The 26848-nt window shown below is 46.9% G+C and overlaps 2 protein-coding genes across 5 annotated transcripts in view; both read left to right on the top strand.

The window, feature by feature from the left end:
• The window catches only part of LOC126543253 (uncharacterized), a 100628-nt gene extending 74031 nt beyond the window's left edge, over positions 1-26597 (top strand). Inside the window, exons 3-4 of the mRNA XM_072287620.1 lie at positions 25144-25335; positions 26589-26597. Coding sequence (XP_072143721.1) covers positions 25144-25335; positions 26589-26597 — 201 coding nt within the window. The remainder of the gene's footprint in view (positions 1-25143; positions 25336-26588) is intronic.
• LOC126543158 (puratrophin-1-like) overlaps positions 24858-26848 on the top strand; it is a 379196-nt gene continuing 377205 nt past the window's right edge. For 2 of the 4 annotated variants that reach the window (XM_072286216.1, XM_072286212.1), the window contains exon 1: positions 24859-25335. The gene's annotated coding sequence lies outside the window, so the exon portion shown is untranslated. Of the gene's footprint in view, positions 25336-26848 lie in introns of all 4 variants that reach the window. The other 2 variants (XM_072286218.1, XM_072286219.1) reach the window with 2 other exon arrangements.

Here is a 26848-nt window from a genome sequence, read left to right as displayed (position 1 = left end):
ATCTTGGCCATCCAACGAAGCGCTGCTTAAGTATATGCACTTCATGAGATTCTCCTGTCGCTTTTGCTCCATGTCCCGGGGGCACACCTTCGTGCGCGTTGATCTCATTTTGACGCCTTCTCGAGCTCCTGAATTTCGCGTATGCGTTTCCAATTACATTTCGCAGCCTCAGAGTGAAAATGGGTGCTACTTCCGAGCTTAGCTGAAGCTACGACAAACGGGGAAGCAGGTAGATAAGGAACTGGAGTATTGGCGTGTGCTGACTTTACATTTTTTCTCTCTCCCTTTCTGTTTCTATTAGGCTGTCAAAACTGCCTAGAGGAATGCAAAACTGAGCTGTCGCTTTCTCTGTCGTATTATAGCCTTCTGCACGTGGTGTGTACCAAGAATGTTCGTGGAAGAAATGTCGCTTGACGCCTATTGCTGTATCATTACACCTGCACTACATAGGTAACGTATATGTTACTCTCGTCGTTGAGTAGGATAGAGTTAACTGGGGTCCAACTGGCTTTGGAAGCACCACGCCTCGAACGACTCCTTTAATCTTTCCGGAAGATAGGAATTTAGATTTTTTAGATATAAGAGGACAGTTTAGGACGCGCAAACACTAGCACACACTTGCAAATACAAAATAAACAAAATAGATGAAGCAACACTGACAGTGTTCAAAACATAAATTTGAAGCACCAGTGCTGGTCGCATAGATTATGGTTACGGCTGCAACGCATGTGACCAATGCCGTTAGATAACTAGGTAATTTAGCAATGACCATGAGCGTCGGCGCGAGAGGTGGTTGCTCGGCAGGAAAACGCGAAAGTGGCCTACAAGCTTCCTAGGAGCCTAAAAACTTATGACAGCGATCTGTGATAACGAGATGGTCGCTGCAGCGATGGCTAAACGCAGAGGACATCGCAGAAAAATGGGAAACTGCGCCGACAGAGCTTCTAGCGGTAAACAGAGGCATTCAGAGGCATGCATATAGGTGATCACCGTACCCGTTTTGTATGAAAGAAAGTAATATGACTTATCTAAACGGTTCGTAGCATACGTAGGTACGCAGCATAGATAAAGCGTGTAAACAAAACAAGCTGCACGGCAATGAACCATCTTTATTCTCATCGAAAACAAATACAGCTATATCATCACTCCTAATGCACAATGATACGATTGCTTTGCCTTTGCTGCGGGAAAGGTAGCTCGCCTCCTCGCACCGCCGCTTCACGATATTTAATTTACTACCATGTGCACAATTATAAGCCCTTTCAAAACGTTATTGCCGTAGAACAAGGGATTAAGGTTTGTACATCCCTATAAAGAAAGGCGTCAGACAGGGAGATACGATATCTCCAATGCTATTCACAGCATGTTTACAGGAGGTATTCAGAGGCCTGGAGTGGGAAGAATTGGGGATAAAAGTTGATGGAGAATATCTTAGCAACTTGCGATTCGCTGATGATATTGCCTTGCTTAGTAACTCAGGTGACCAATTGCAATGCATGCTCACTGACCTGGAGAGGCAAAGCAGAAGGGTGGGTCTGAAAATTAATCTGCAGAAAACTAAAGTATTGTTTAACAGTCTCGGAAGAGAACAGCAGTTTACGATAGGTAGCGAAGCACTGGAAGTGGTAAGGGAATACATCTACTTAGGGCAGGTAGTGACCACGGATCCGGATCATGAGACTGAAATAACCAGAAGAATAAGAATGGGTTGGGGTGCGTTTGGCAGGCATTCTCAAATCATGAACAGCAGGTTGCCACTATCCCTCAAAAGGAAAGTGTGCAACAGCTGTGTGTTACCAGTACTCACATATGGGGCAGAAACCTGGAGGCTTACGAAAAGGGTTCTGCTGAAATTGAGGACGACGCAACGAGCTATGGAAAGAAGAATGATGGGTGTAACATTAAGGGATAAGAAAAGAGCAGATTGGGTGAGGCAACAAACGCGGGTAAACGACATCTTAGTTGAAATCAAGAAAAAGAAATGGGCATGGGCCGGACATGTAATGAGGAGGGAAGATAACCGATGGTCACTAAGAGTCACGGACTGGATTCCAAGGAAAGGGAAGCGTAGCAGGGGGCGGCAGAAAGTTAGGTGGGCGGATGACATTTAGACGTTTGCAGGGACAACATGGCCACAATTAGTACATGACCGGGGTAGTTGGAGAAGTATGGGAGAAGCCTTTGCCCTGCAGTGGGCGTAACTAGGCTGATGATGATGATGATTCTAAAAGAGCCGCAGTTACGCCCGAAAGTCGTAGAATGTTATCAGACAACTACACGAAGTAAGGTTCGTAGTTTTATGGTCCGTAAAAACTGCTGTGAACATTCGCTTACTAATTAAATTAAGCATGCCGTCACGCGCGCACAGGCAGACATGAAGAGCTCTCACTCTATGAAAGTGGACACTCGCTGTCGTAACGCTGGCGTGGCGGAAAGCGATGGCAGCAGGGGGGGGGGGGGGGGGGAACGCTTCGTGCTTCCTCTCGCTTCAATGCGCCTCCGAAACTTGTGATTACGTCACCTCCAACACTAAGCGCGCGGGAAGGCAGCACACATGAAGGCACCGGCCATCGTTGCTCTCCCAGTCCTTGCAACCACCGCAAACTACCTCCAAGATAGGGCGCACGGGCAGCCATGCGCAGCCACGGCTGGACTAGGGAAAGGAACGCCCGCTCACCTGCACCCCTCACCTAGCCCGCGCTTGATCACCTTACCGCACGCTCAACCTCCCCCCTCCCCCTCTTGCGCGCGTTGATCACATGATCTTCAACATTGGATGCGTGGGGAGCCGACGCGCATCAAGTCACCATTCTTCTCGGCTGAGCCACTAACGCTTTCCCCGCACCCACAGCAGCATAGGGCGCGCGAGGTGCCATCTAATCGCACTTGCACTTTATGTGGAACATCATGGCGACGGCGACGATTACGGTGAAAATTCGCCTGGAATTGGTTGCTATTGCAATAGTACTCATGGTATGAAACTGTGACAGCACTGTATACTTAAGCAGGCATCCCGACATAGGCTACACGGTGATTCCTTGAAACTTCTTGGCTTTTTTATCATGATCATATTATTGCATATAGGAATGATTATCTGAAGCCCCCTTTCCGTCAATCGCGAGAAATGTATTAGCCAATTCATTTCAAAATGTAACAATAAGTATTCTCTTTTCCCGACTACTTCGAATTGCGTAACTGTAGTCTGCTAAGCAACGTTCCCAATACTATATAACAGCGTATACGAGTTCGTCACAAAGGTAGAAGCCTATACCTGCAGATTTTGCTTCCCGAAGACTATGTAATTTCAGATGTGCTAAGAAATGCTGAAAGTTGTGATGTCTGTGGTTTTTTTATTGCGTTGTTTATAACTTTTATGACACGGTGTCGCGTGTCTGACTGTTTTTCATCTTGCTGGGTGCTCTTTTGAATATTGTAATTTGGTGTTTCTGTTTTTTTTTTTTTTGTATGTGTGTATGTTCTTCCACGTTGTGCCGAAACTATACTGCCTGTATTCAACTCTTCTTCAGCCTGAAAAAGGCTTACATAATTATGCTTAAAATAAAGGCGACGCTCCCTCGACGTCGCTTTAACAACTTTCAATGTGTCACGAAAATATCCTACTGGTTCAGAGGCCCTTTAAGCACCCTCTGAAACTTTCAGGTTATTTTCGCTTTATTTTTCCTTAAAATGAGGTTTTACCAAACAAACTGCCCCGTGTTCCGCGTTACGTCACTGATTTCCACGCCGGTAGCGCTGCATTACTTGCCCGAATAGTTTACGGTTCATGGTCTACCGTTGTCCTTGCTCGCTATATCTTAGTTCACTCTCGCGTCTCAAACATGTCCCGATTTACAGAAAAAGTCCGTATATTGTTGCACAGAATAGTCTGAAACTTTATCTGCGTAGTAATTGTCCAGTAGATTGATCTACCCCGCCATTAATGACATAGTATCAGATTCAACCATTACGCCGTTGTTGCGTCGTCGAGAGCTTAAGATGCTTTATAGTGACTGTACACACCCCAGACATCGTATGACTTGCCCAGCGGAAATTACATAACGCGAATGCGGCAAAGAAGCTGACACCAGTTGGCGATCGATATGAGATGATCAAGTTAAACGTTCCGAGGATGCTGCCGTGGCTGCTGCCGTCCTAGAGAAATAGAAGTATCAGGCAAAATCAATGCAGACGCGACAGAAAAGTGGACACTTCCTCCTTCGCAATATGTGTTCAAGCCGTTGCGATTAAAGCATCTTGTTACCACCATGAAATGCAGGACGAACTACTATCAAATGTGTGTTGGTCGCCAAGAGTCGGGGATGTTTTTTTTAATAGCAGCTCTCTTTCTTTCTGTCTGTCTTTTCTTTTTGACATATTAATGCATTCCGGACTGAAGGACGAGCCAAGAGATGCTGCGGAAGAGAGAAGCGATAGTGAGTGTATGCGAGTGTGATCCTTGAAACGGTTTTTCTGGCGCTCGCCTTTCTGCCCCTGCCAATCAAGACAAAGTGAGGAAAAGCATGCGCTGCAAGCGCCCGTCGACCGTGATTCCCAGGCCTGATTGCTGGTCGAGGCCGCGCCCGCTACAGTTGTGCACGAGGCCCTCGCCACCAACCAGATATTGTAGCGAGCCGCTGTGCTGTGGCTGTTGTCAGGGCAGCCGCGCGGGATTTTGAGCTTTTGGATGCAATTCTGTAGAAACGCCAGCGGCTCGTCGGCAATGCTTTCATCTGCAAGTACGCGGCTAGAGGAAACTGCAGAGCTGGGTCGCCGATCGACTCTGTTCGCCCACGGTCGACTCGGAGGCACTGTGCGCTTGCCGATTTGAAATCGCCTACGCGCGCCGGCGGCGAAAGCAGAATTGAGCGGCGAGGCGCGAGAAATCGGTGACAGCAGCGTAAACCACGATGTGGGCAGGCGGGTCATCATGAGCCGCGGGAAATTAACGGCTCCGACCCAGATGCGGCCGCGTCGCCGATAGTGACAACTGGCGCGGCCGTCGCATTCTATAGAATTGCGGAGCGGCCTTTCCGCGCGCTGTGCTCACGCTCGAGGTAGCACCCACTGCAGCCTAATAGCTGAAATTAATGATGGGGCGTTTTTTTTTTGTTTTTGTTTTTTCGACTGAGGCGACCGGTGGGCTGCCCCCCGAAAGATATACATCTCTATTGGACCATGCGCGTTGAAGGTTTTACACTAGTTGCGGAGACAAATAATGATGTTGGGAACGGTGCGCACGCGCTTCCCCAGCGCCGGGTCGCATGCAGACGGGGCCGATTATCAATGGTCACCCTTGCATAATCAATTCGTGTCGCCTGTGCGTTGGTATTCAGTTCACGCGTCGCTTACCGTTTCATTTCCATAAATTAAAACCGCTCTGGGCCTTCGGCGTTGCGCCCTTCCCCGAACAAGCGCCAGCGGATGCATGGCGACCGGCGGGAAAGGAAGTTCAAAAACACCGAAGCTAGAACCGAGTCGCATGCTGGGTGCCGTTTCAAACTTGTTCGACACAGACTAGACGCTGGTGAAGGTGAATCACGATGACCTCGTCTGCAACATTTTCTTTTTTCTTTCTTTCTTGCGTGGCGAGTGTTCGTACTTACCTTGCATATACGAGGCTCCAGAGTAAAACGTAAACGTAGTGCTTGTGCTGATCTTATATGGGGGTCAGCTTTCAGGCCTCACTTGCCGAGCGAAATGATCTTTTCACGTGAGCGAAATTGTGCTGCGCGCGCGCAAATCGGTCAGCAGGGTACACACGGCGCAAAAGTGCCACGCCAGGCCAAATTTTTACAACTCTGGCGGCATGGCGTGCTCGATATTGATTGCCGATTTGTTACATCTCGCACGAGATTGCACTCGCTGCAGCGACTAAGACAAGAGAGCTAGCCAGATGTGCTGCACTCACCACGTAACTTGGGAACCAAAGGTCGCGGTTTTTGATGCCCCCCCCCGGGTATTTCGTGTACTGCACAACGCTTCTCTTCTTTCGTCTATTGACACGAACGTATTTTGTTCCCTGTAGTTGTCATAAATGAAAATCGAGGACGGCCTAGCCTTTGCGTACTCAGGGTCACCCTGTCTTTCACGCTTACTTTCTCAAAAGGGCTACCATTGTTGACACTGGTCGTCACACTTTCGTTTGAACCTTGGTGTCATCATGGCCATTCTAAACGAAAGCATCTTTCTGTCGCCGTCTAGCGATGTCAGATGTTCTTGCACGCAGCCTGGAAATATCTTCACATAAGCTTTCGCGTTAAAGCGCTGGAGAAGTTTTTTTAGGTTTTTGAGCATGACGTTAACAGCAACAAATAACCACTTTATTCGACAACTACATCTTTACTGTTTGAGGAGATCTCATTAAAAATTGTGTTTGCTTTTTTAGACATATAGCACTGTGTACTTAACATTCAAACCGCTAAGCTAAATGAAATATCGCTGTTTGTTTTGTCGACCTGCGCTGATGTGAGCATTCTTGGTAAAATGTCCTGGGTTTCCTATATACGGAGCCCCAGGCTCGCCTTGGTGCCATTAAGCAAAGCCCGATGCCGTATGTTAACGCACGTACATCCATTTTCTAGTCCGAAATGTTTACCTTTATCATTTTTGTCTTGAAAATATTTTAATGGTCCACCAATGGTTCACGCACTAGTTGCATTGCGCAATCTATTAGAAGACTGCTTATACAAGCCAGCCGCACATAAAAAGGACAATAAATACCATAAAACAAATGTACCTGAACGTAATCAATACAACAAATAACATATCCTCGCACTGCAAAATACAGCATATAAGATTCACAAAAAAAAAAACTATCACATGGTATGTTAGTTAAATGAATAATACGTCTTAATTGCCAGCTTCAAGTTGCTGGTGGTAGTTATCGGAACCCACAGTTCACTCCTAATTATGGTGTCCGAAGATCAAACGAGTGTCTTGCAAAACACATTGTAACAATTTTGAGACTTTAATGTTAATATCTACAGCTTTTCTTGCATTGCAAGCGTGTATAAGGAACATAGCTAAAGGAAACAGGAACGTGCGCGTATTATGTCATTTATCTAAATAGGCACAAGAACAAACCATATGAATGTCTGGTTCTTCAATTATGGCCTACAGCTTCAACATAGGCCAACTTTGGTTTACTGTGGCAACAAGATTTTCACCTTGTACCGCAGGAACTCCTCTGATGTCGAGGTTGGGTTCGCGAGGACTCTTCTGAAACATTAACGGCTTATTCTTTATTCTGCTCAGTTCTTTATGAACCCGTTCTTTCAGGGTTGGCTGGCTTTCATCTGCAGCACTGCAGCGTTCTTTCCTCGGCTTATTTCGTCAAACTTCGTAATTCCTCAAACTTCGTATTTGGGGAATGCATGAAACCTTTCGCAGGTAAAACAATTGTTTCAAAAATTCTACTGAAGTCTCTGTAGTTTGTTCGCCATCAAGACAAGCTGCCGTTTAGGGCATTGCCTTGCCATCCGCAATGGCGGCATGCTGAGCATCGTGGCTTGCCATGCTCAATACACGCGGAGCACTAATAGAGATTTAATGCCCAGGTGGCCAAGAAAAGCGTAAACGTATATACTACTTAAAGAAGTGTATAGTCTGGTAGCACCAGTTTAACATATCGGCCGCCTGGTGTGCGCCGTAGGGATTGCGTACTTCATGTAACTCGCTCCCTGTGCAGCTTTCCTTTCTCGTCGATGGCCAAGGGGGACGGCGCTGGCAGGGTTGACAGCAAGACGACGTATTATCTCGCCCCTGCGTGACGACTGCTTTGGCGTCGGTGGCAACTTTCATCCAATCCACAACGCTGAAGATTCCCGATGTCAGTACAATGCGCAAATAGGGTCTGCCGGCAGAACCCTTAGGCTGCCTGGGCTGCTCATTAATAATGGTGCATTGTTTTGTATTGGGCCTTTCGGACTTATTTTTCGTTCACTCATTTCAAAGCGCGCGTGCTTGCTTATCAGTGCTCCAGCTGCCTCATTCCTGCCACTCGTGGTGGACTCGGGAGAAAAACCACCGGCGTTTCTAGGATTATCATTAGAAACTATGCCCGATTACAATTAGCCTTTTACAGCGAAGCTGTTAGCCTCTCGATGGTTTTTCGTGCCCGTCCGTGAACAATATATTATCATCATGAGCAATGGCTCATACACCCCCTTCCCCCCACACCAAGCAAGCAGAAATGCAATGGCTCATCCCCCTCGTAATGCAGAGGCTACAAGCACTCAGCAAAGTGAAGCGACCAGTCCATACAATCATTGGAATCACGCATACTACGTACAGAACAGCGTAAGTTTAAATAAACAAGCTCAAAAGAAGCATCTGTCATAATCAGCAATGGCTCTTACCACCGTCAGCAATAGCTCATGCCCCCCATAAGGCAGAGGCTACAAGTGCTCAGCAAAGTGAAGCGAACACTGCATTCATTTTGAAATCACCTATACAAGACACAAAAAAGCATACATTTCAATAAAGAACAAGCTCGAACAAAGCATCCGAACTCTCAATAAAGCATTGCATACCCCCCTCAGCAGTTGTGGTGGTGGTTTTGCGACAGCTTCGCTGCACATGCTCTTTCGCAGGGCCGGGTTGGCGAATCAAAATTTTAAATTGAACATGAAAGGAACACAGCTGTACACGAGCCTTCATTTCACAACAGCTGTTCTGCTACAAGCAAAAATGTTCTGCGCACGGGACACGAGGTGAAGCACATGTGTCCAATCGCAATTTACGTACACGTGGTGTTTTAACGAAAACTTCAGGTTATTTTTGAAAACAGCGTAAGAGATAAAGAGGTTATTTTTGGAATAGCACATTTTTGTGCTTGCAAACTTGAAAGCAGTTTGTTGTAGTGTAGGCTCCAAGAATCACAGTATATGGGTACTAGCGCACTGCGCATGTATAGGCGCCGATTAGATGCTTTTGTTTCTCGTGTCTACACTAAAGAAGGCTAGGGTTTCCTTATGCTCTTGGCAGAGCATGCGATAATAAAAGGGAAATAAAATGCGTGAGTATCATGAAACACTGTGTTGAAACATATAATCTCTGCGTATATCGGCAGAAGCACAACCTGTTTCGAACAACGCACACATAGCCACATGACTTGTGCTATTCCGTTACAATGTCTCGAGCGGCAGTTGTAGTCAATGGCAAGACAGACGGCTGTGTCAGTGTTCAGATCAGTGGGTTGTCCTCTTATCGAAAGTGGTTTTGATACTTCGTAACGCCGTGTTATCCTTGTAAGCGCGTGCCTGTGTTAGGAGAACGCCTTTTGAATGTAGCACCGAGTCTCAGCTGAGGCTTTCTGCGGCAGCAACTAAGCACAACCCGGCAGCCCCGCTTTCCTCGCTTCTCTGTGACATTTTACGACCGCAGTTTTCGCTGCCGACATGTGGTGCGTGGCTTCATAGTGAGATTAAGCCTTTGCTTCCTCTTCCTTCGCTTCGTGAGCGTTCGTAGTTCCGACAGGAGATGGAGGCTACGTTAAAGGAAAGGCAGCAGTGTTAACCAAGACGGGATGCGCTTCGCTGTCCTACTCAGAGTGATCGGCGGTTCGATTATGGTTCTGTCTGGACGGGTCGGATGCCAAATTTAACCATCTGATTGAAAGCAGCCTGCGCTGCCGGCGTTCTTTTACGTCTGTCGGAACTTGAAGCAGAAAAAGAATTTCGGTCTGACGATAGTGAGAGTATACCCGTCGATCTCCTTTCCTGTTGATCGCATGGTTGCTCTTTGCACTAGGCCTTTCGTTCTCGTCACATCTCTTTCGCTGTATTACGATCGAGGTGTCTGGGGCCCAGCAATGCTTATGGCAGCCTTCTCAGCGCGGCCGCTAAGTCCTGGCCTGAGCAATAAAATGCTGCTCCTCGGTCAACGCGCTAAGCAGGAAGCGCGTGCAGTAGAGGGTGAGAGCTAGTCATCAGCCGCTCTCAGTGAGGGCACAACAAAAAGAGGGAGCCGCATCATGTGGGCGATAGGGGGGAGGGGGCGACCTCAACTGACAGCGTGTAGGGATGAAGCGTCCCCAACTCCGCCCGCGAGCAACGCATCGGTTCCTGCAACCAGCTCACCGTCCTAATTTTTTCCAGACGCGCGCGCCGTGCACCACGGGTTCATGCAAAGGTCATGGTTGAGGCGCCCGACCCTGCTGGTGGGACTTTCGCACTAGGTACAAAAAAGAAAAGTAGGAACAAAAGCGGCGCGATAAAAGACTGCAAGAACATAAGATAGAGAAGAGGGCGGCCGCATGATAGTTGCAGAAGGCGCATGGGGGCGAGAAACCGCGCCATCTGTGGCGACCATACGAAAACAAACAGGCCAGCTGACAACGGCTCTTGGGTGCGGGAGCCGTCCTGGAGTGTATAAACGCGTGTGCGCGCGCGAAGTGGGAAAGGCCGCTTACAGCACGCTCGCATAACACGAGCCGGACGCTTCCTCGGCTGTGCTCGGTCGCACACAGTTGGGCGTGTCTCCCTCCCTTCGTTGAGCGAGGGGGTGTGCTTAAAAGTCTGCCGCCTTGCTAGGCGGCCCTTGAGCGCGTAAAAGTCGGCGCTTGGCCGCTCTTGCAGCGGGACGCCATCTTTTTCCGCCAGCTTTGGCGTCTTGCTTTGTTCTTCGCGGGCGTGCTTGCAGTGCCCCGCAGCCGAGTTGATCGCGGAAGGCCGACGTCAGGATTTATGAGTCAACTTGAACTACTTGGGAACGCGCCTTGGGTAGAGCGCCGGGCAGCCACAGATAAAGTAAGAGAGAGAAGGCCGCCATTCTTGTTGTTGTTGTTGTTGTTTTACTGTCTTTTCTGGCGCACTTGAGTTCGCGTTAATCAGGAGGCAATATTTTAGCTACCCGATACTCGCGAACTGCGTTCCTCGTTCATACCGGGATCCCTTTTTCCTTCTCCTGTCGGACGTGCTTTCGCCCGGCAGATCGTTCTCGCGTGCTTTCGCTCCCTGTGTTGTGGCGTGGCGTCGTGTCCAGCTTGGAAATCGCTTCGTTATGTTCTTTCTGCCTTTCTGTGAATTGTAAGTTCGCGCGTGGCTGGCGGCTTCCAGGCGCGAATTCTTGTGCTGCCTAATCCTGGCATTTATTTCTCAATTCTTCGCGAAGGCGACGGTAACGAGCGATTGCGAGACAGCCAAACGTTGTTTTAATGCTCGGTTTGAGTGAGTGAGTGAGTGAGTGAGTGAGTGAGTGAGTGAGTGAGTGAGTGAGTGAGTGAGTGAGTGAGTGAGTGAGTGAGTGAGAGCGAGCGGGGCTAGGCTTAAAAAGTGAGACACTGCGTACGTGCAAAAGTGAGTGAGTAAGGAATTAGGAGAAAGAGATATATGTAGGTAGGAAGGAAGGTCTTAAGGCGGCCCATTAATACTTTGGACTTTGGGAGAACATTTGGTCGTCCAACGTAATATTCGTGTTATGCACGGTGCACAGTATACCAATCTTTACACTCACCATACATATAGAAAAGGCGTGAAGCAAATTGTGTAGTGAAATAGCTAAATGTACGACAGCCTTCGCAGCCCCCACAGCGGCATATGCGGAGATGAAGACACGACAGCGTGTGGACCCGACATTAGTCGCCGTGATCGAAGTGTTCGAACTACCAAGAGCTCAAAAACAGATTACGTGTGCGGGAAAGCAAACGGCACAGGCGCGCAATTGCACCTGTGTCGCATGATGCGCACTTAGCATCCGAGCCGTCGAATGGAAATCCAATGCCATTCGCCCCATGTAAGGAAGTACAATTGCGGAAGCTTGCCTAAGCGATGGGCGATGATAAACAGGCTGGCCGAAATGCGTTTCTAGTCGTCAAAACGCATGCAGGTGGATAATGCCCGTCAGCTGCGTCGTCAGTGACCATGAATCCTGCAGCAGCAGGTGGCACATTTCCTTTTGAAGCAGCTGAAGGGACTTATTGTCGCTGATACTTTGCCATGAAGAGTTTCATGGAAGTTACCGGAGTTTTAAAAGAGCATAGTTATTTTGGCTTTAATATTTTCGTTGAAGTTGAAGAGAGAGAGAGAGAGAGAAGGGAAGAAGGAAAGGCAGGGAGGTTAACCAGACTGAGTCCAGTTTGGTACCCTACACGTGGGTAGGGGAATGGGGAGTGAAAGAGACAGAGATAGAGAACTTAAGTGTAGGATGTCTATAGTCGGGCACTCAAGTCTGTTGCCTTCAGGTAGTGAAAGTTGAAGACTCGAGTTTTCCTATACCACGTGGAATTTGCTTAACACTGTACCATAGTGCGTGGATGTGATGGCGTAGTTGGCTCTTCAATATCTTGCGAAGATTAGTTTTGATAACTTCTCGACGTTAGCGTCAGCCCCCTACCTTACTCGACAAATTGTGCTCGCGATTTTTTTTTAATGGGCTATCAGTTAATATTCGGTCTTACTTTGCTGTGTGGCGTCTTCCTCGTTTGCGTGCTTCTGCGCCTCTTTGACCCATTTGATTTTTTTTAAAGACACAGGCGTGTACGTTTTCGCCCTGTACGGCTGCCTTAAGCGAGAGGGATGTTTTCAAAGTTTCGGGACACGTTGACGATTTTCTGGTGATAATGAAAGTTAAGCCCTCCTTGATTCACACTAACACAGTGCGCGCCAGGCTTTATGTTTTCAGACAATATTGCAGGGCCCTGACTTTTACTCATTCGATACCTAACGATGGCAGCCTATATATTTAAATATTATCCCAAAAAGAACAAAGTATCATTTTTTTACTCTACTGAGCTTGATACCTCAAATATCTTATTTAAGCATAGGAAACTTAACGCAAAACGCGCAGTAGAATTTTTGATAGTTTGGAGCGAGTTTGCCAGTTGCGGATTTTTCAGCAAACCAATTACTAATATATATATTTACTGTGCAAATTATTTTTACTGATGTAACATCTCATTACTATTATTATTATTATTATTATTATTATTAGTAGTAGTAGTAGTAGTAGTAGTAGTAGTAGTAGTAGTAGTAGTAGTAGTAGTAGTAGTAGCAGTAGTAGTAGTAGTAGTAGTAGTAGTAGTAGTAGAAGTAGTAGAAGTAATAGAAGTAGTAGTATTCCGTACGAATTCTCGGCCAGAAAGAGAACAAGTTCTTCTAATTTTTCTTGATGTGGAGTGGCGTTTGGTCTTTGTGGGGTTATTCTCAAGTTTCTAGAGGGGCATTTATGTTGGTCGTACTCTATCCTGTCGCTTCCCATATATTGCTCCGTTTTGATTCTGCAGACGTAATGGCTGTAAAGAGGGCGACTGCTTCTCCCTGTCAGGAATCTGCGCTATTAAAGTCATGCGGTCGCACGGTACATTCTAGCTTTTCCTGTTAAATTACACAGCTACAATTATCCGGATCCCCCTGATCTGTCGGCGTGGCCCGGACCCTATTCCAAAAAAAATCACGGGCAGAGAAAAAAGAAACCGAAAGCAAGACAAAGGCTTGCGACAAAAGCTCGGAAGGTCGCTCCTTGTGTGCGCGAAGTTGGATGCAACCTATAGATGAACGTGATGAACTGGTACAATGGCCCTGTTGTGTTTTCTGCGCCACGTAAAACTTGTTGACTAGAGCTCGCGCATCGCGCGCCGGGGAAGAAAACAAAGAAGGCATAGCGCATTATGCTGGTTGCGACGTCGGAGTGGTCCACTTAATAACACTTACTTCCGGCAAGGTATATACCTTGACATTGCAAGGCAGTGCACAGGAACACGACTTGTCTGCGATAGATAAAGGGGCGTCGCATTTACCGACGCAAATGCTTAGCCTACACATGGGCTCCGCGGCTGGCATAGTATTAGCACTCTGGGCAGAAGCCGCGGCTTGAGGGCATAGGTATAATAACCATGGGAGTTTTTTCTTTCTTACATTGAAAACAAAATATAGTAATTGTATTAAGTGAAACTCACTTTACCTTGCAGGGCGAAATATTGATTATGAGATCAGCCTATTTAATTCCGCGTGACCTTTGTTTTTTATGTTTCTTTTTGTATTTGTAGTGAGTCCAGTTGAAAAAGTCATCCGGTTTGCGCCTAAAATTGAGGGACAGAGGAGAAATGGCGTGCCCGTGTTTTTCCCTTTCACGCTTCGTCTGATTACGCATACTTAGTAATTTAAAGGCCAGGAATGAACATGACACGCAAGCAGCAAACCATTTCATGTGGCAGAGGTAGTGGCTCCTCTGCTGACACGAGCGTCCTGCATCCTGCTCACAGATGAGCACACTCCTGGTTGTACTCCAGGCTACATACTCAAGACGTAAGTTATTAAGGATGTCGACAAGTGCCATGTTACAACTGTACAGGGTGCTTTTTCTAGGCTTTCTGCGATACAGCTTGCCAGCAATAACCAACACAGGTAAAACGAATCTACGCACAATACATATTGTTCAAGCTCAAGCACGCCGGATCTGTCTAGGCCTGCCTCGGCGTGCATCAACAGTGGCTACGATGGCAATTGCTGGAGACGACCTTGTCAACACTCACATTGACATTGAAGTGCTCAGGACCCATATAAGGCATCTAACCAGGACTCCTCGTCACCACTTAGCCTCTCTACCAGCGGACAGACCTCGCACATCTTTCAGCCAAAGGATTACCGCACATGATGAATCACTGCCATCTTGTTTCACTCCGGCTGCGAGACCTTCGATTTCTCCTTGGTGCCTCACTCAGCCAAAAATCAACTTCACAATACCTGGCATCACGAAAAAAGCTGATCTATCGTCACCAGCCCTTAAATAGCTCACACTACTATTTTTGTACGAGAGCTACCGTGACTCTGCACATATCTACACTGATGGATCTGTCTTGACAAGCAGCTCCGCGGCGGCAGTCGTGATACCAGCGACAGCCACAACAATCAAATTTAAGACGACTCAAGCGACAACGTCGACGGCAGCAGAGCTCGCAGCACTCTTTACTGCCCTTCATTGCATTGGTAATGAACAGCCACACAAGTGGACGGTATTCTGCGATTCGAAGGCGGCACTGCAGTCTGCGGCACTGCGATTCGAAGGCGGCACTGCGGACCGCACGAGCAGCTAATATTTCACATTACAGAGACGTTACACCATATAAGTGATGCAGGCCATGAAATAACCTTCCAATGGCTTCCAAGTCACTGCGGGATTATCGGCAATGAACGGGCCGATCAAGCTGCACGCTCAGCCCATATTGAAGAGCACTACGTACCAATTCCACTTTCTAGAACTGACGCAGCTTCGCCTGCTTGCTCGGCAGTGCACCACGTTGCAATGGAATGAGCCACATTTAAGAAATACTCGACTGTACTCCCTTGATCCGACACTAAGTCTCCGAGCGCCATTACAGCTTCGCCGTGGGACGCCACGCTCTTGTATCGACTGTGGTTGGGCGTTGCCTTTACCAAAGCTTATGCATTCCTCATAGGGATGACCGACACCGCAACCTGTGACCACTGCGGCCATGAAAAATCATTTGAGCATATTTTGTGCGCTTGCCCGCAGTACAGTCCACAGAGGGAATGCCTTCGCCACGTACTTGACCAACTGAACGACCAACCGCAATCGGAAAAAAGAATTCTACATCACCGAAGGGACCTAACGTCACAGAAGAAGGCCAAGAAAGCGCTATTGCGCTTTCTGCGATCTACCGGCCTTCGCGAACGTCTTTAACTGGAACGCCTTTTGTTTGTGTGTGTCTCCAGGTGTGCGTGTTTTTTTTTTTTCGTTTTCCTCTCTGTCATCTTTCTAACCCCCTATCTCCCATCCCCAGTGTAGGGTAGAAAACCGGAGACTGATATCTGGTTAACCTCCCCGCCTTTCCTCTTCATCTCTCTCTCTCTCTCTCTCTCTCTCTCTCTCTCTATTAAGGATTTTTAGAACTTAAATTTTTCGCATCGCAAAAACTTTTTTCGGCAGATTCAAATCTTCTTTTCGTCAACGGGGCCAAGCACCGTTACAACTGCATTGGTTTCCATACTTCTTATTCTTCCTAGGCTATTCTAATTGGGCGTGCCATCGCCCTACTTCGCACTTTGTCCCGAGGAAGCAAGCAAGAGCCGGTGAACCGACAACCGTCGAGGATGATGACAACGATGAAACGTAAGTGGCGCCGGCCCTCTCCGGCGTGCCGCCAGAGGTCATCGCGGGCAGCCATCCGCACTTCCCTCCTCGGGCACTGGAGCAAAACTCCTGCGGCTTTTCCCTCGGCGTTTTCGCTCTTCCCTTCTTCCACTCCCACCGCCCTCCCCTCTGGCGTGAAGCTCCTGGCAGCGCGCCCAGCACCACCCAGCAGAGTGGCCGAAGCCAGCGGCCATGGCCAGTGGCGGCGCTCTCTGCACGTGCAGTGCGTCTCTTCGTGTCGTGACGCCGTCTAATCGATCGGCCCCGACGACTGGATGGCGACCGGAGCGTAACCTGACGTTCTCGCGGGTGGCCCATATCGCGGGAAGAAAATTAAGAGCGAAGAAAACAAGAGAGAAGGCCTTCCTCGATCTTTCCACGTGCTGACAGTGCGACGTGTATCCCCCGCGTGATAGGCGAAATGCACCGCAATCGGCGCGGGCCGCTATCGTGTGTCTGCGAGCTGGAAGGCGTTGCTCTATTTTCTTTGCAGCGACCCGCGTTCTCACTGCAAAAGGAGAAAGGAAGATCTGACGCTGGCTCCCTCAGATATAGGGCGCCCAGCTCACGTCTTACTCGACTCGGCTTTTACGCCGCTAACGGCGAGCCCGAGGAGCGGTGCTTTTGGTTTGCGTGCTCACCGTCCTGAGCGTCCCAGACCGTCTCTGCGTTGCTCCCAGAGTGATAGTCGGGGACGGAAGTTGAAGAAATTGCACCTCGCTTCGCACGTGGCTTCCTCACGCGGACTGTTTACATGGGCGTGTCCACAACATTGTGTGCCCGCCTTAATTTGGCTCATCAATATACAGCGAAGCTCTTATTTCGGCTAGATGTCGTGAAGAATGTTCAATCAAAACGTCCGCTTCAAACTCATACAAGAATTCGCTATCAGAACCATTGGATATAGCGCAATGAAACTTGTGGGGAATGTTAGGTATGTCAAGAGTAATCTCCGAACAAAGAAGTTTGTAAAGTTATTAGGTCCATTTCGGGAAATTACAAAATTTCTGTTAATTCCGCTTCGGAGACCCTAAAGGAACCATAAGACTGAATTTTCTAGAGCGCGTTCTTCAACACACACTTTTTATGCCAACCAAATTTCGCCTTCATCCGCCCGATGATTCTAAAGCGAGCCGCTGTTTAAATCTCCAAGGGGTATCCAATGCTCAATTACCTGAAATTTATTAATTTCGCACAAGACCTTTAATTACTCCCACATTTGTTTGTCCACCCACTACCATTGTCATGTCCAATACCCCCTATACCCCCTTCAAATTTGATTCTTCTAACTCCAATGTATTTCTTAATAAATTATCGTGGTCGATTGGAGCGGACGATTTCCACCGTATCTCTTCGCAGTAGAAAGAAATAAAGAAAATAAAAAGAAATGTGAGCGGAAAGCATTTAATGTCTGACTTTCGCTCCGGCTGATGCACTCAGCGGTGGCTTACGGATTACAGCCATGGCTGCGCTTGTAACTCCACGCGTGTCGGCTCGTGTGGCTAATTTATGATGACGATCAATTGCTCTCTCACGCTCTTCGCAAACAAGCAGCAACGACCATGCATACTCTTTCCCGTAACGTTTTGGCATTCTACCCGTAGTGGGGTTTTGCGTTTCGGATGCGTGCAAACCTTGAAAAAAGGAAGATCAAAATCAGAACAAGGAAGGCGTACTGTCGTTCGGCAATGCATAACGCAACACCACAGGCTGCTGAGCACGTGCTTGTGAAACTAATTTCTTCTCGTTGCGTAGAGCGCCCGCCGTCAAGCGCATTCCGCTCTCGCTCGGCATTCCTGCCGACGGGTGCGCACTCGGTCGCGTGGAGTGTTGAAGGTGAATTGGGGAGAAACAAAAGGCTTGACACGCCCCGCTGAGACTTTCCTTGCCGCGAGCGGAGTCGTGAGGACCGACTGCTGCGCGTGCTCGCGTTGACCTAGAGCGTTCCCCTGGGTCACTGTTGCGGGCTGCTTGTCTTGATCGTCAGCGCCGCGGTCAGCACCGCGTCGATGCCACCAAACACGCCTACCCTGGAAGCCGCCGAACGTCGGCTCGGCTGAAGAAATTGGGCATCGATCACGAACTGCTGTCTGTCCGGGCGGTGACGACGTGATAAGAGTCGTGCGTGTTTTCTGCCATGGTGCCGGGCGTTCAAGTCTGCCCGAAAATAAGCTGGGTCCTTTCCTTTTCGATATCATCGACCCACTTAGTCCAACGCGAAAGAGTCGTGGAAACACCGTGGCTCTGTACGGGTGAAGGTCCGCGAACGATCGCGTCAATTCTGCGATGCTATGGCTCGTCTGCCACGTGCGTGAGGTTCCGATGCGCACCCCTGTGTGCACTGTTCGCTTGGGTGCCTCCACCTTTCTCCGTCGCTTTCTGCCCCGGTCCGTCTTCTCCTGCGTGCTTTTTGCTCTTAACGCTTTGTCCTTTGAGGTGAGAAAGTAGTGCCGTCCTATCAGAACATCGTGGCGCAGTATAGGCGTCATTGCTCTTTCTGCAATTTACATTCACGGCTACCAGACAAATCCTTCTTCTCGCCCTGTGTGCGGTGGCATGCGTAAGCACGGGAACATACATATATGGAATGCTCTTTTACGGCACCCTTGCACACGCAACAACAAAAGAAGCGTGGTTTCAATAGAAAGGGGTGCCTGTCTGTAATTTACCATGGTAAAAGATGGAGTGCGCTGATCATGATGTATTGCTGTCGAATAGAGAAATGATGATTGAGCTCAAACATTCACGAAACGGGCCTACGTATTTGGGATCTCTTTGTCCTTTGTTATTATGCTTTGACTTATATCAGATTCTGTTTCGCTCAGCCATTGTTGCTATCTTTCTTTGTCGCCAAGTTGCTTGTTAGTTCTGTGAAAAGAATAATTTTGACTAAATATTTTTTTTCGTTTGTCATTTACCGCAGTTTCGGACGCCATGATTTCCTTTTCTTATTGTTATCTTCGTATCCTTCGCGAGGCTGCGCAGTCTGGTCCCACATTAAGAAACAGGCCACCATTCGGAGCTCTTCTTCCATTCCACCGAGTACCGAGTAGTCACTTGCATTATGATGGTAATGATGATTGGTAATGACATTTCCTTTGAATGGGGCTGGCGACAAATAGTCAGCTAGCCTTCGTGAGGTAATTATATTTTACTATTTCTGTTGGATTCTAGCATTCTGCCTATTTCTACATTATCTCGGCCCCGTCCCCATTTTCTACACCAAGGCTCCCATCGTCTCTTGCTAATCTTTACCGCTAACCAGTTAGCGCTTGTGTCAGATTTCAACTCCAGCGGTTCTGGGAAGTGGACTGTCGCTCCTCTTCCTGCTGGATGTATATATTCGCATTTCATTACAATAAGCTGTGTTGTTTCTTGATATTTTTTTCGAAGCAGGCACAGGTCGTCCCCTGTTGCAAATTTTTGCTCCTGCATGCTCTTGTCCTCAGGCAGCCAGCTCAAGCCTGAAAAAGCAAGTCTCTCCGTTAGCGTTGCCGGACAATTTCTGTTTCCTGAGTTCTCGTTTTTCGTCCTTGTGAAGCTCCATGAACTTGTTGTTCTTGAGGTACGGATATACTTTTGAGGTACATATATCTGTGCGCTCTAGCTGCCCATTCCTTATCATCCATGTTTCCTGCGTCTCTGTTCAAAATAAATTTTGCCGCATCTCTGACTTCAAAAGCGGCCCAGCTCTATGCCATCCTGTACTGCCTCATTTAAGACTTTACGCGGGTACTCAATGCCAACCGGTCCACAACTCTTTGGTTAACTTCCAACCTTGACAACATCTCTGATTTTAAGCACAGTACGACGTTTGCAAATGTCAGCGCCGGCACCATTTTTCCTTCCAAATTTTGCGTACCGTTTCATATTAAACTAATTGTAGCCTCGAAGTGCTTCACGAGTTTTGTTTTCCCTTTATTCTCAGCTGTTCTCGGTGGGTGTTTGAGTAGGTCTGAGTTCCTTGGTTTAGGTGTAAACCCAGCTATTTATACTGCTCGAGTATGGGCATAGCTAAATAATTAATGAAACTTTATGGTTTTACGTGCCAAAACCACGATCTGGTTATGATGCACGCCGTGTAGTGGGTGACTCCAGATTAACTTTGACTGTGGGGTTCTCTAACGTGCACCTAATACATGGTACACGGGTATTCTTGAATTTCGACCCCATCGAAATGCGGCGGCCGTGGCTGGAATTTGATCCCGCGACCTCGTGTTTAGCAGGGCAACTCCAAAACCATTAGGCAACCACGGCCGGTATGCGCATAGTGTTTTCCTGTTGAATTTATACCAGTATACATTACTTTTTTCCTCGTTAAAGACCATAATCGCTTATTTCTCTGCGTTAAAATTAAAGTTGCAATATATGTCCTCATCGCAATCGTGCACTCGCAAAAGAGGGCAGTTTTCCGAGAAGGTAACAGTATTTACGCGCGCTTAGAACTTACTCGATATGCTCGTAATCATATCTGTATAATAGACAGAGTGGTTCCCTCGTTTCGCTTTAGTTAAAGCAATGTGTGTTCCTCTACGCCGCGTTGAGGCTTGCTTGGTCGTGCTTTTAGAAGCCATGTGCAAAGAGTCGTGTGTGTGCGTGTCTGTGTGTGTGTGTGGGGGGGGGGGGGGGTCTTACCACCAGCGGTGTAAGAACTGTTGAGTCTTCTCTGCGTACATAAATTGAGTTGAGAGTGGGAGAGCCATCACGAACTGTTCGGTATGCCGTGTCAGCTCGGTATTGGACGTAGACACGCTTTACATGGCGGGCAGCGTTTTAGGCGCAGTACTCTGATGGACATTTAAATATAGGCCTTGCGGAAAGTTGACTTCGCACTTAAAGGGCCCATTAGTTCGCGATGACTTCAGGTTTTACTGAACCTCTCTGTGGTCGGTAGCCAGGGGTCGCCCTGTTAACTGCACGGAGAAGCTATAGAGCGCACTGCAGAAAGGTCTGCGGCTCTGACAAACTTTCTGAAGCCGAACATCGCTTTTTTCAGTTCGTGCGCGTCAAGTGAGCTTATATTCTCAGAACAGTTTATGTTGAACCAAAAGTTGTTAACGCTTCCGAAGCAGAGGGCCCCCGTTTAATGCGGCAGCTGTTCCTCCGCTTAGCTTTTTCAACGACTTCTATTTAGGAGTCGTTGCTATGACTTGTCGATATATTATTATATTGTTTGTATGGTAACTTTATGCGCAGCTCGAAGCCAGAGAGGAAACAGTGACATCGAAATTCTGCTAGCTCAATGTAGTAAGTAGGATTGTTTACAAGATGAACGCGCACGTTCGCTTCCATTAAAATTAGCTTTCTGTTCCGTTACCTCGAAGTCACTCGTTGGTGCTCTTTTGAAATCGCTTTTGCTTTGATGATATTGCATAAACATAAAGTTAACACAGCCACGCGCGGTTATATAAAGGAGGCTACGCGTTGTTAGCCGTAACATAATGTATATCCAATTGCCCTGATGGCTGCCGTAATTATAGCAACGTGAATAAACGCAGCATTTTAAACTCGGTTTGGATAATGAACAGACAGATAGGAAGACACATGGGGCAACCAGGCACGTGAAATACAAGACAAGAGATTTGCATGCTAGAATTAAACGTGAAGGCGTTCTTCTTACACTATGGTATCAGTTAAGCTTTTCGTTTGAAACGGCTGGTATTAGAGAATATAAAAATAAGTTTGGCTTAGTCGTTCAATTCGGAATGATTGCTGACTTCTATGCGCGTCTCGTCATAAGCTTTTCAGCGGGTAAGAAACGCATATGTGTTACCCTTGCCTTATTACTGTGATGCCGCTACGCGGGCGATAAAAGCAGCGTTGGTGGCAGCAGCGTTTGATGCTTTGTTCAGAACTCTTAAGCAGTTTGCGAGTGTGCAAGTGCTTAGGTAGCCGTAAAAGTTTCGAACGTGTAGAAATATTGGAAAGCATCAAAATATGGGCATGGACGTTCACTTACAGAGCCAAATCTTCCCTGTCTGCAAAAAATTGAATATTTTGCCCGAACACGAAGAGTCCCACAGTTACACTTGACAAACAGATAGTTCAAACATCTATCTGGAATGGCACGAATCGATGTTCATGTGGACATATATTCCAAAATGGAAGCAACAAGAGAAAGATTTGATCAACTATCTGAAACTTGTTGAAGTCACAGAAAATGTCTCTATACATCAGCTTGAACAGCTTCGAGCGCCTAAAGATATAAGGTTATTGGAATGCCCCAATTATTCCTTTTCGTAGATTCTAGGTAACTTCTCGTATATACATGTATATGTACGGCTTTGCAAAGCGCTCAAATGCAACCGATTGAACCGCCCAACTTGAAGCCAAAAACAACCAAGGCCTTCCTCCGTGTGGGCCATCCAAACACGCATGTAATGCTTAAAACAACTGGGGCTATTTATTTTTTAATTAAGGAGGTTATGAATTTAAAGCAACCGCTGTACATGCACACATTCCCCTGACTTATAATAGCAGAGTAGAGGTTGCGCTTACTGATAGCCTTCGGAACTAACGTCTTGGGGCCTTTTCCCGATGTTGTATATCTCATTTCGCTCACAGTACTGATCACAAATTTTTCACTTTAGCGTATACGGATCAGTTCTCAAAAAAAAAATATTCTGTCTTTGACTATTATCAGAAAAAGACATCTTTTGAAATAGTATTTTTTTTTCTTCCAATAAAAGAAAAACATAACTTTTATTTGTTTTTCACATTTATTTTCTGCAGTGTAGGTCTTTATTACTGCTATTATTATTATTATTATTATTATTATTATTATTATTATTATTATTATTATTATTATTATTATTATTATTATTATTATTATTATTATTATTATTATTATTGTTATTGCTGCAGAAGTTACAGTCCGTCTGTTTGTTCTCCTACCTCATATTGTATTGTCGACCGCATTTACCATTTCCATACATTACCCGCCGTGGTTGCTCAGTGGCTATGGTGTTAGACTGCTGAGCACGAGGTCGCGGGATCGAATCCCGGCCACGGCGGCCGTATTTCGATGGGGGCAAAAACACCCGTGTACTTAGATTTAGGAGCACGTTAAAGAACCCCAGGTGGTCGAAATTTCCGGAGTCCTCCACTACGGCGTGCCTCATAATCAGAAAGTGGTTTTGGCACGTAAAACTCCATAATTTAATTTTTTTTTCGATACATTGTTTTGTGTATTAGTTTTGAGGGGCACAGTGCAAACCAGGCACGTACCCAGGGGGGGGGGGGGCGGGGGGGCCTGCCCCCCCCCGATATTAAGCGGCATAACCCCCCCCCCCCCCTTATCCGCCCACGCGTTATCAATTTTTTCACTCCTTTTGGATGGCGGTAGTTATCAGCATCTCCTGGGGTGTGGAGGCCGGTTTTCTCATTAATTCGGTGCCCGCGCGATTAACTCAAGATTAATTCAATTGTCATCATCTATTGCAGCAGGCAGGGCTTACTTCATTGTTTTAATTATAATATTTTATTTTATTTATAATGCCCAACACAATTTTTATGTCGCGATGTATTCAACGGCCACACGCATCGCTGTTGCTTCGTTAGTTCAACCTTCTTTGTTTAGACTGATCCAGGGACCACGAAAGGGGTTAGGTTCATAGTCAGCTGGTCTGTATGCTCGTGGAACGTGTTGTGGCCCGAGAAAACGCCAGTTGCGTTTAAATTTTCCTTTTGCTTCATTATTCCTCGAGTGACGGCTCGCCGCGACGCTGGCAGATATTGGGAACCATATACCCGCGATATGGGTTAGATAAGATGGAAAATAAAATACTGCGAAACAGCGTCCATCATCAGACCCTGCTATGACCGTTCAACCCACAAGCAATATGACTGTCACTCGTTAGCTCGTCTGGTTTTTCCCCTAGTTGTACAGCACTATTCCTGTAAAATTGGCAACTGCAAGCAAGTGTAGCAAGATGAGAAGTTAGCGACCTACAAAAGGAGAAACCCAAGGCAACAGCCAAACAGGGAGGAAAAGCGAAAGTTGTTTGTGAAAATAATTACAGATCAACATCTTTTTACTTAAAAAGGAAGTAAAGAAAACGCTGCCGGAAGTGGAGAATAATTCCGTGTGTTTTGAATGACGCTTCTACAGTTACCAATCGAGCCGCCTGACGTAGCCCCTTCCCTGCGGGGCTAATGCGGGGGGGGGGGGGTTCTAACCTTCCGCGGTGGGGGCAGTACGTCTAGAACAGCAGCGTCCTGAGCTCTACGCGGTTGTACGGGACTGGTGACCACACCTTGTTACGGAACTTCCCAAATAACAACACGAGTCGGTTTTGGCACTTGGTAGAGCAGTAAACAAGGGATCCAAAAAAAAACTGTGATTGTTCCGAAAATATACATTTCTCTATAATTATTCCAGAGCTAATTCAAAGAATGCTACTAGAAATCTTGATTTCGCACTTTCGCTTGTTAACTTGTTCTTGGCAAGGTTCTTCCTGCGCATCTTTCATGCCGAGTCCATTTGATGTGGTTCTTTCTTTGCCGAGTAAGAAGAGATGTATCTCAATGGCGTATGTGTGCGATGCACGTTATTTCAAATATATTTTGCGGGTTTACGCGTCCTCATGGCGAATGGTGGGGAATATTCACGTTTATTCTAGTAAAAGTACTCTCCCCCCCCCCCCATTTGCATAGGAAAGTTACCTTGGGTTGCCCCCCCCCCCCCCCCCACCCCGAAAAAAAATCCTGCATACGTGCCTGGTGCAAACGCTTTACAGCTGGTTCTGGGCACTATGAATAAGCGTTTTATTTATTTATTTATTTATTTATTTATTTATTTATTTATTTATTTATTGCAATGGTGTGGATGTTTTCTTTCACATTTTGCACATCAATGATTAATTGTTGTGATTGCTTCTCGGTGTCTAAAAAGGTACATTGATTGATTGATTGATTGATTGATTGATTGATTGATTGATTGATTGATTGATTGATTGATTGATTGATTGATTGATTGATTGATTGATTGATTGATTTTATAGATTCACTGTTAAGTATCATGACCCATGACACTCCCTTCTCTTGTTTCTGCAGCGCGCCCAGGATGTCGGCCGGGTGACGACAGAAGTGCTGTCTTCCCTGTACGAGCCCTTCGTCTCAGTCCGTTCCGTTATTCTTCGTCAAGCGTCCGAAGTTTGCTCCTGCAAATATTTCGGCGATGTTCACCGCTTCAAGAGCCACTTCTTGCTGCCCGTCGCCCATCTGCTCCGGCTTGTGAAAACAGAGGTCAGTGAACTTTTTTTTTTTTTTTTTTGCCATGCGCGTTGCCGTGTCGGCTGATGATTGATTTACGGTAAATTGGGCACGCTTTGTCAGTGTCTTCCTTACGTCGAGCCTCATAAGTCAAGCGGAGCTTGCCGGTGTGACGTCATCGCCAACGCGTGAGCTTAAACGATATACGCACGAGTAGCGGCGCCCAGGGACAATACAGCGTCTCTAACTTTGCAGTGTATTCGTGTTAATTAACATCAACTAAGGAGGAGTGGGGGAAACAAAGCTAATTTATGAGGTTTCGTTTTCTGGCACTATCACTGAATCGCCCACTTTCTTTTGTCACTCAAACCGTTCTTCTTTTCTTTTCTCCAAATTGGATGAGAGAATAGGCATTAAATCGTGAGTGCGCGTCGGCTTTTTGCTATTTTCCGCCCCCTGCGAAAATTAAGTAGTTTGACTTTCCGAAGCAACGCACGGGCTATGAGAAGCGCCGTAGTAGAGGTCTGCGAATTGATTTACACCAGCTGCTTTGTTTTGTTTTTTTATGTGCACCCGACAGCACGGTACACGAACGTTTCCGCATGCATTGCGCCTCCATAAACATGTGGCCTGCGCGGCCGGGAGTCGAGCCCACGACCTCGTGCTCAGTAGCAAAACCCTATAGACATTGGGCCGCCTCGTGGGGTGTTTGCTTCGCGTGGATTGACATCTAAACTCTGGCAAAGTGTATCCAATGTTGTCAGCTCCACCAGCCACAAAGGCGCCATCGTGTGCAATGCAGTGTCCCTGTCCCGACGCCACTGAATACGATTTCGTCACTTCTATTGCTGCATACCTTCAGCGATACAGCTGTTCGCCTAGCTTTCACAGAAAATAACTTGCGTATTCCTAATCTCGCCACAAAACGTGCCGCCTCAGCCGGTCTCCAGTTTCGAGTTGCGAGGCATTTGCGGACACGGACATAAGCCCGATAGTACAGCAATCATATGGCTCAAAATTGATTCTGGGGATTAAGTTCGGCTACGTCCTTCAAATATTGGACACCAATCACATTGTCACATTCGATTGTCACTTAGCTAACGACGTCGAGGTCGGTTCGAATCATCACCGACTCACTTGCATCCAATTCTTTGTGAAGCAACGTACTCGTGTGATCACGAGATGAAAAATTGTCTTCATCAACTTCGTTGTTTTGTTTTCTTAACGAATTCGGATTCCGCGATACTGATCTCTTATTGTGATATGTGATTCTTTGGTCGTTGCAGCGCGCTTAACCTGTATTATTTCTCTAATAGTTTCCCGTTTTCTGTCTTGCTTTCTATTAGTGTAGAAATATTACCATTCTCATAACTTTTTGCCCTTTTTTCTTGCCCCTGCGTAAGGTAGCCAACCAGACACGTTTTCCGGTCTACCTCTTCTCTTTCCTGCCCCCCTTGTGTCTTCTTTCATCTTAATTAGTATCATTCAAATTATAAGGAACGCACGACTTGGTATCTGAACCGCATGCAGCATGCACGCTGATTCG

Source organism: Dermacentor andersoni, chromosome 1 (genome assembly GCF_023375885.2).
Source record: "Dermacentor andersoni chromosome 1, qqDerAnde1_hic_scaffold, whole genome shotgun sequence".
Classification (NCBI taxonomy): domain Eukaryota; kingdom Metazoa; phylum Arthropoda; class Arachnida; order Ixodida; family Ixodidae; genus Dermacentor; species Dermacentor andersoni.
This window is presented reverse-complemented; position numbering and strand designations above follow the sequence as displayed.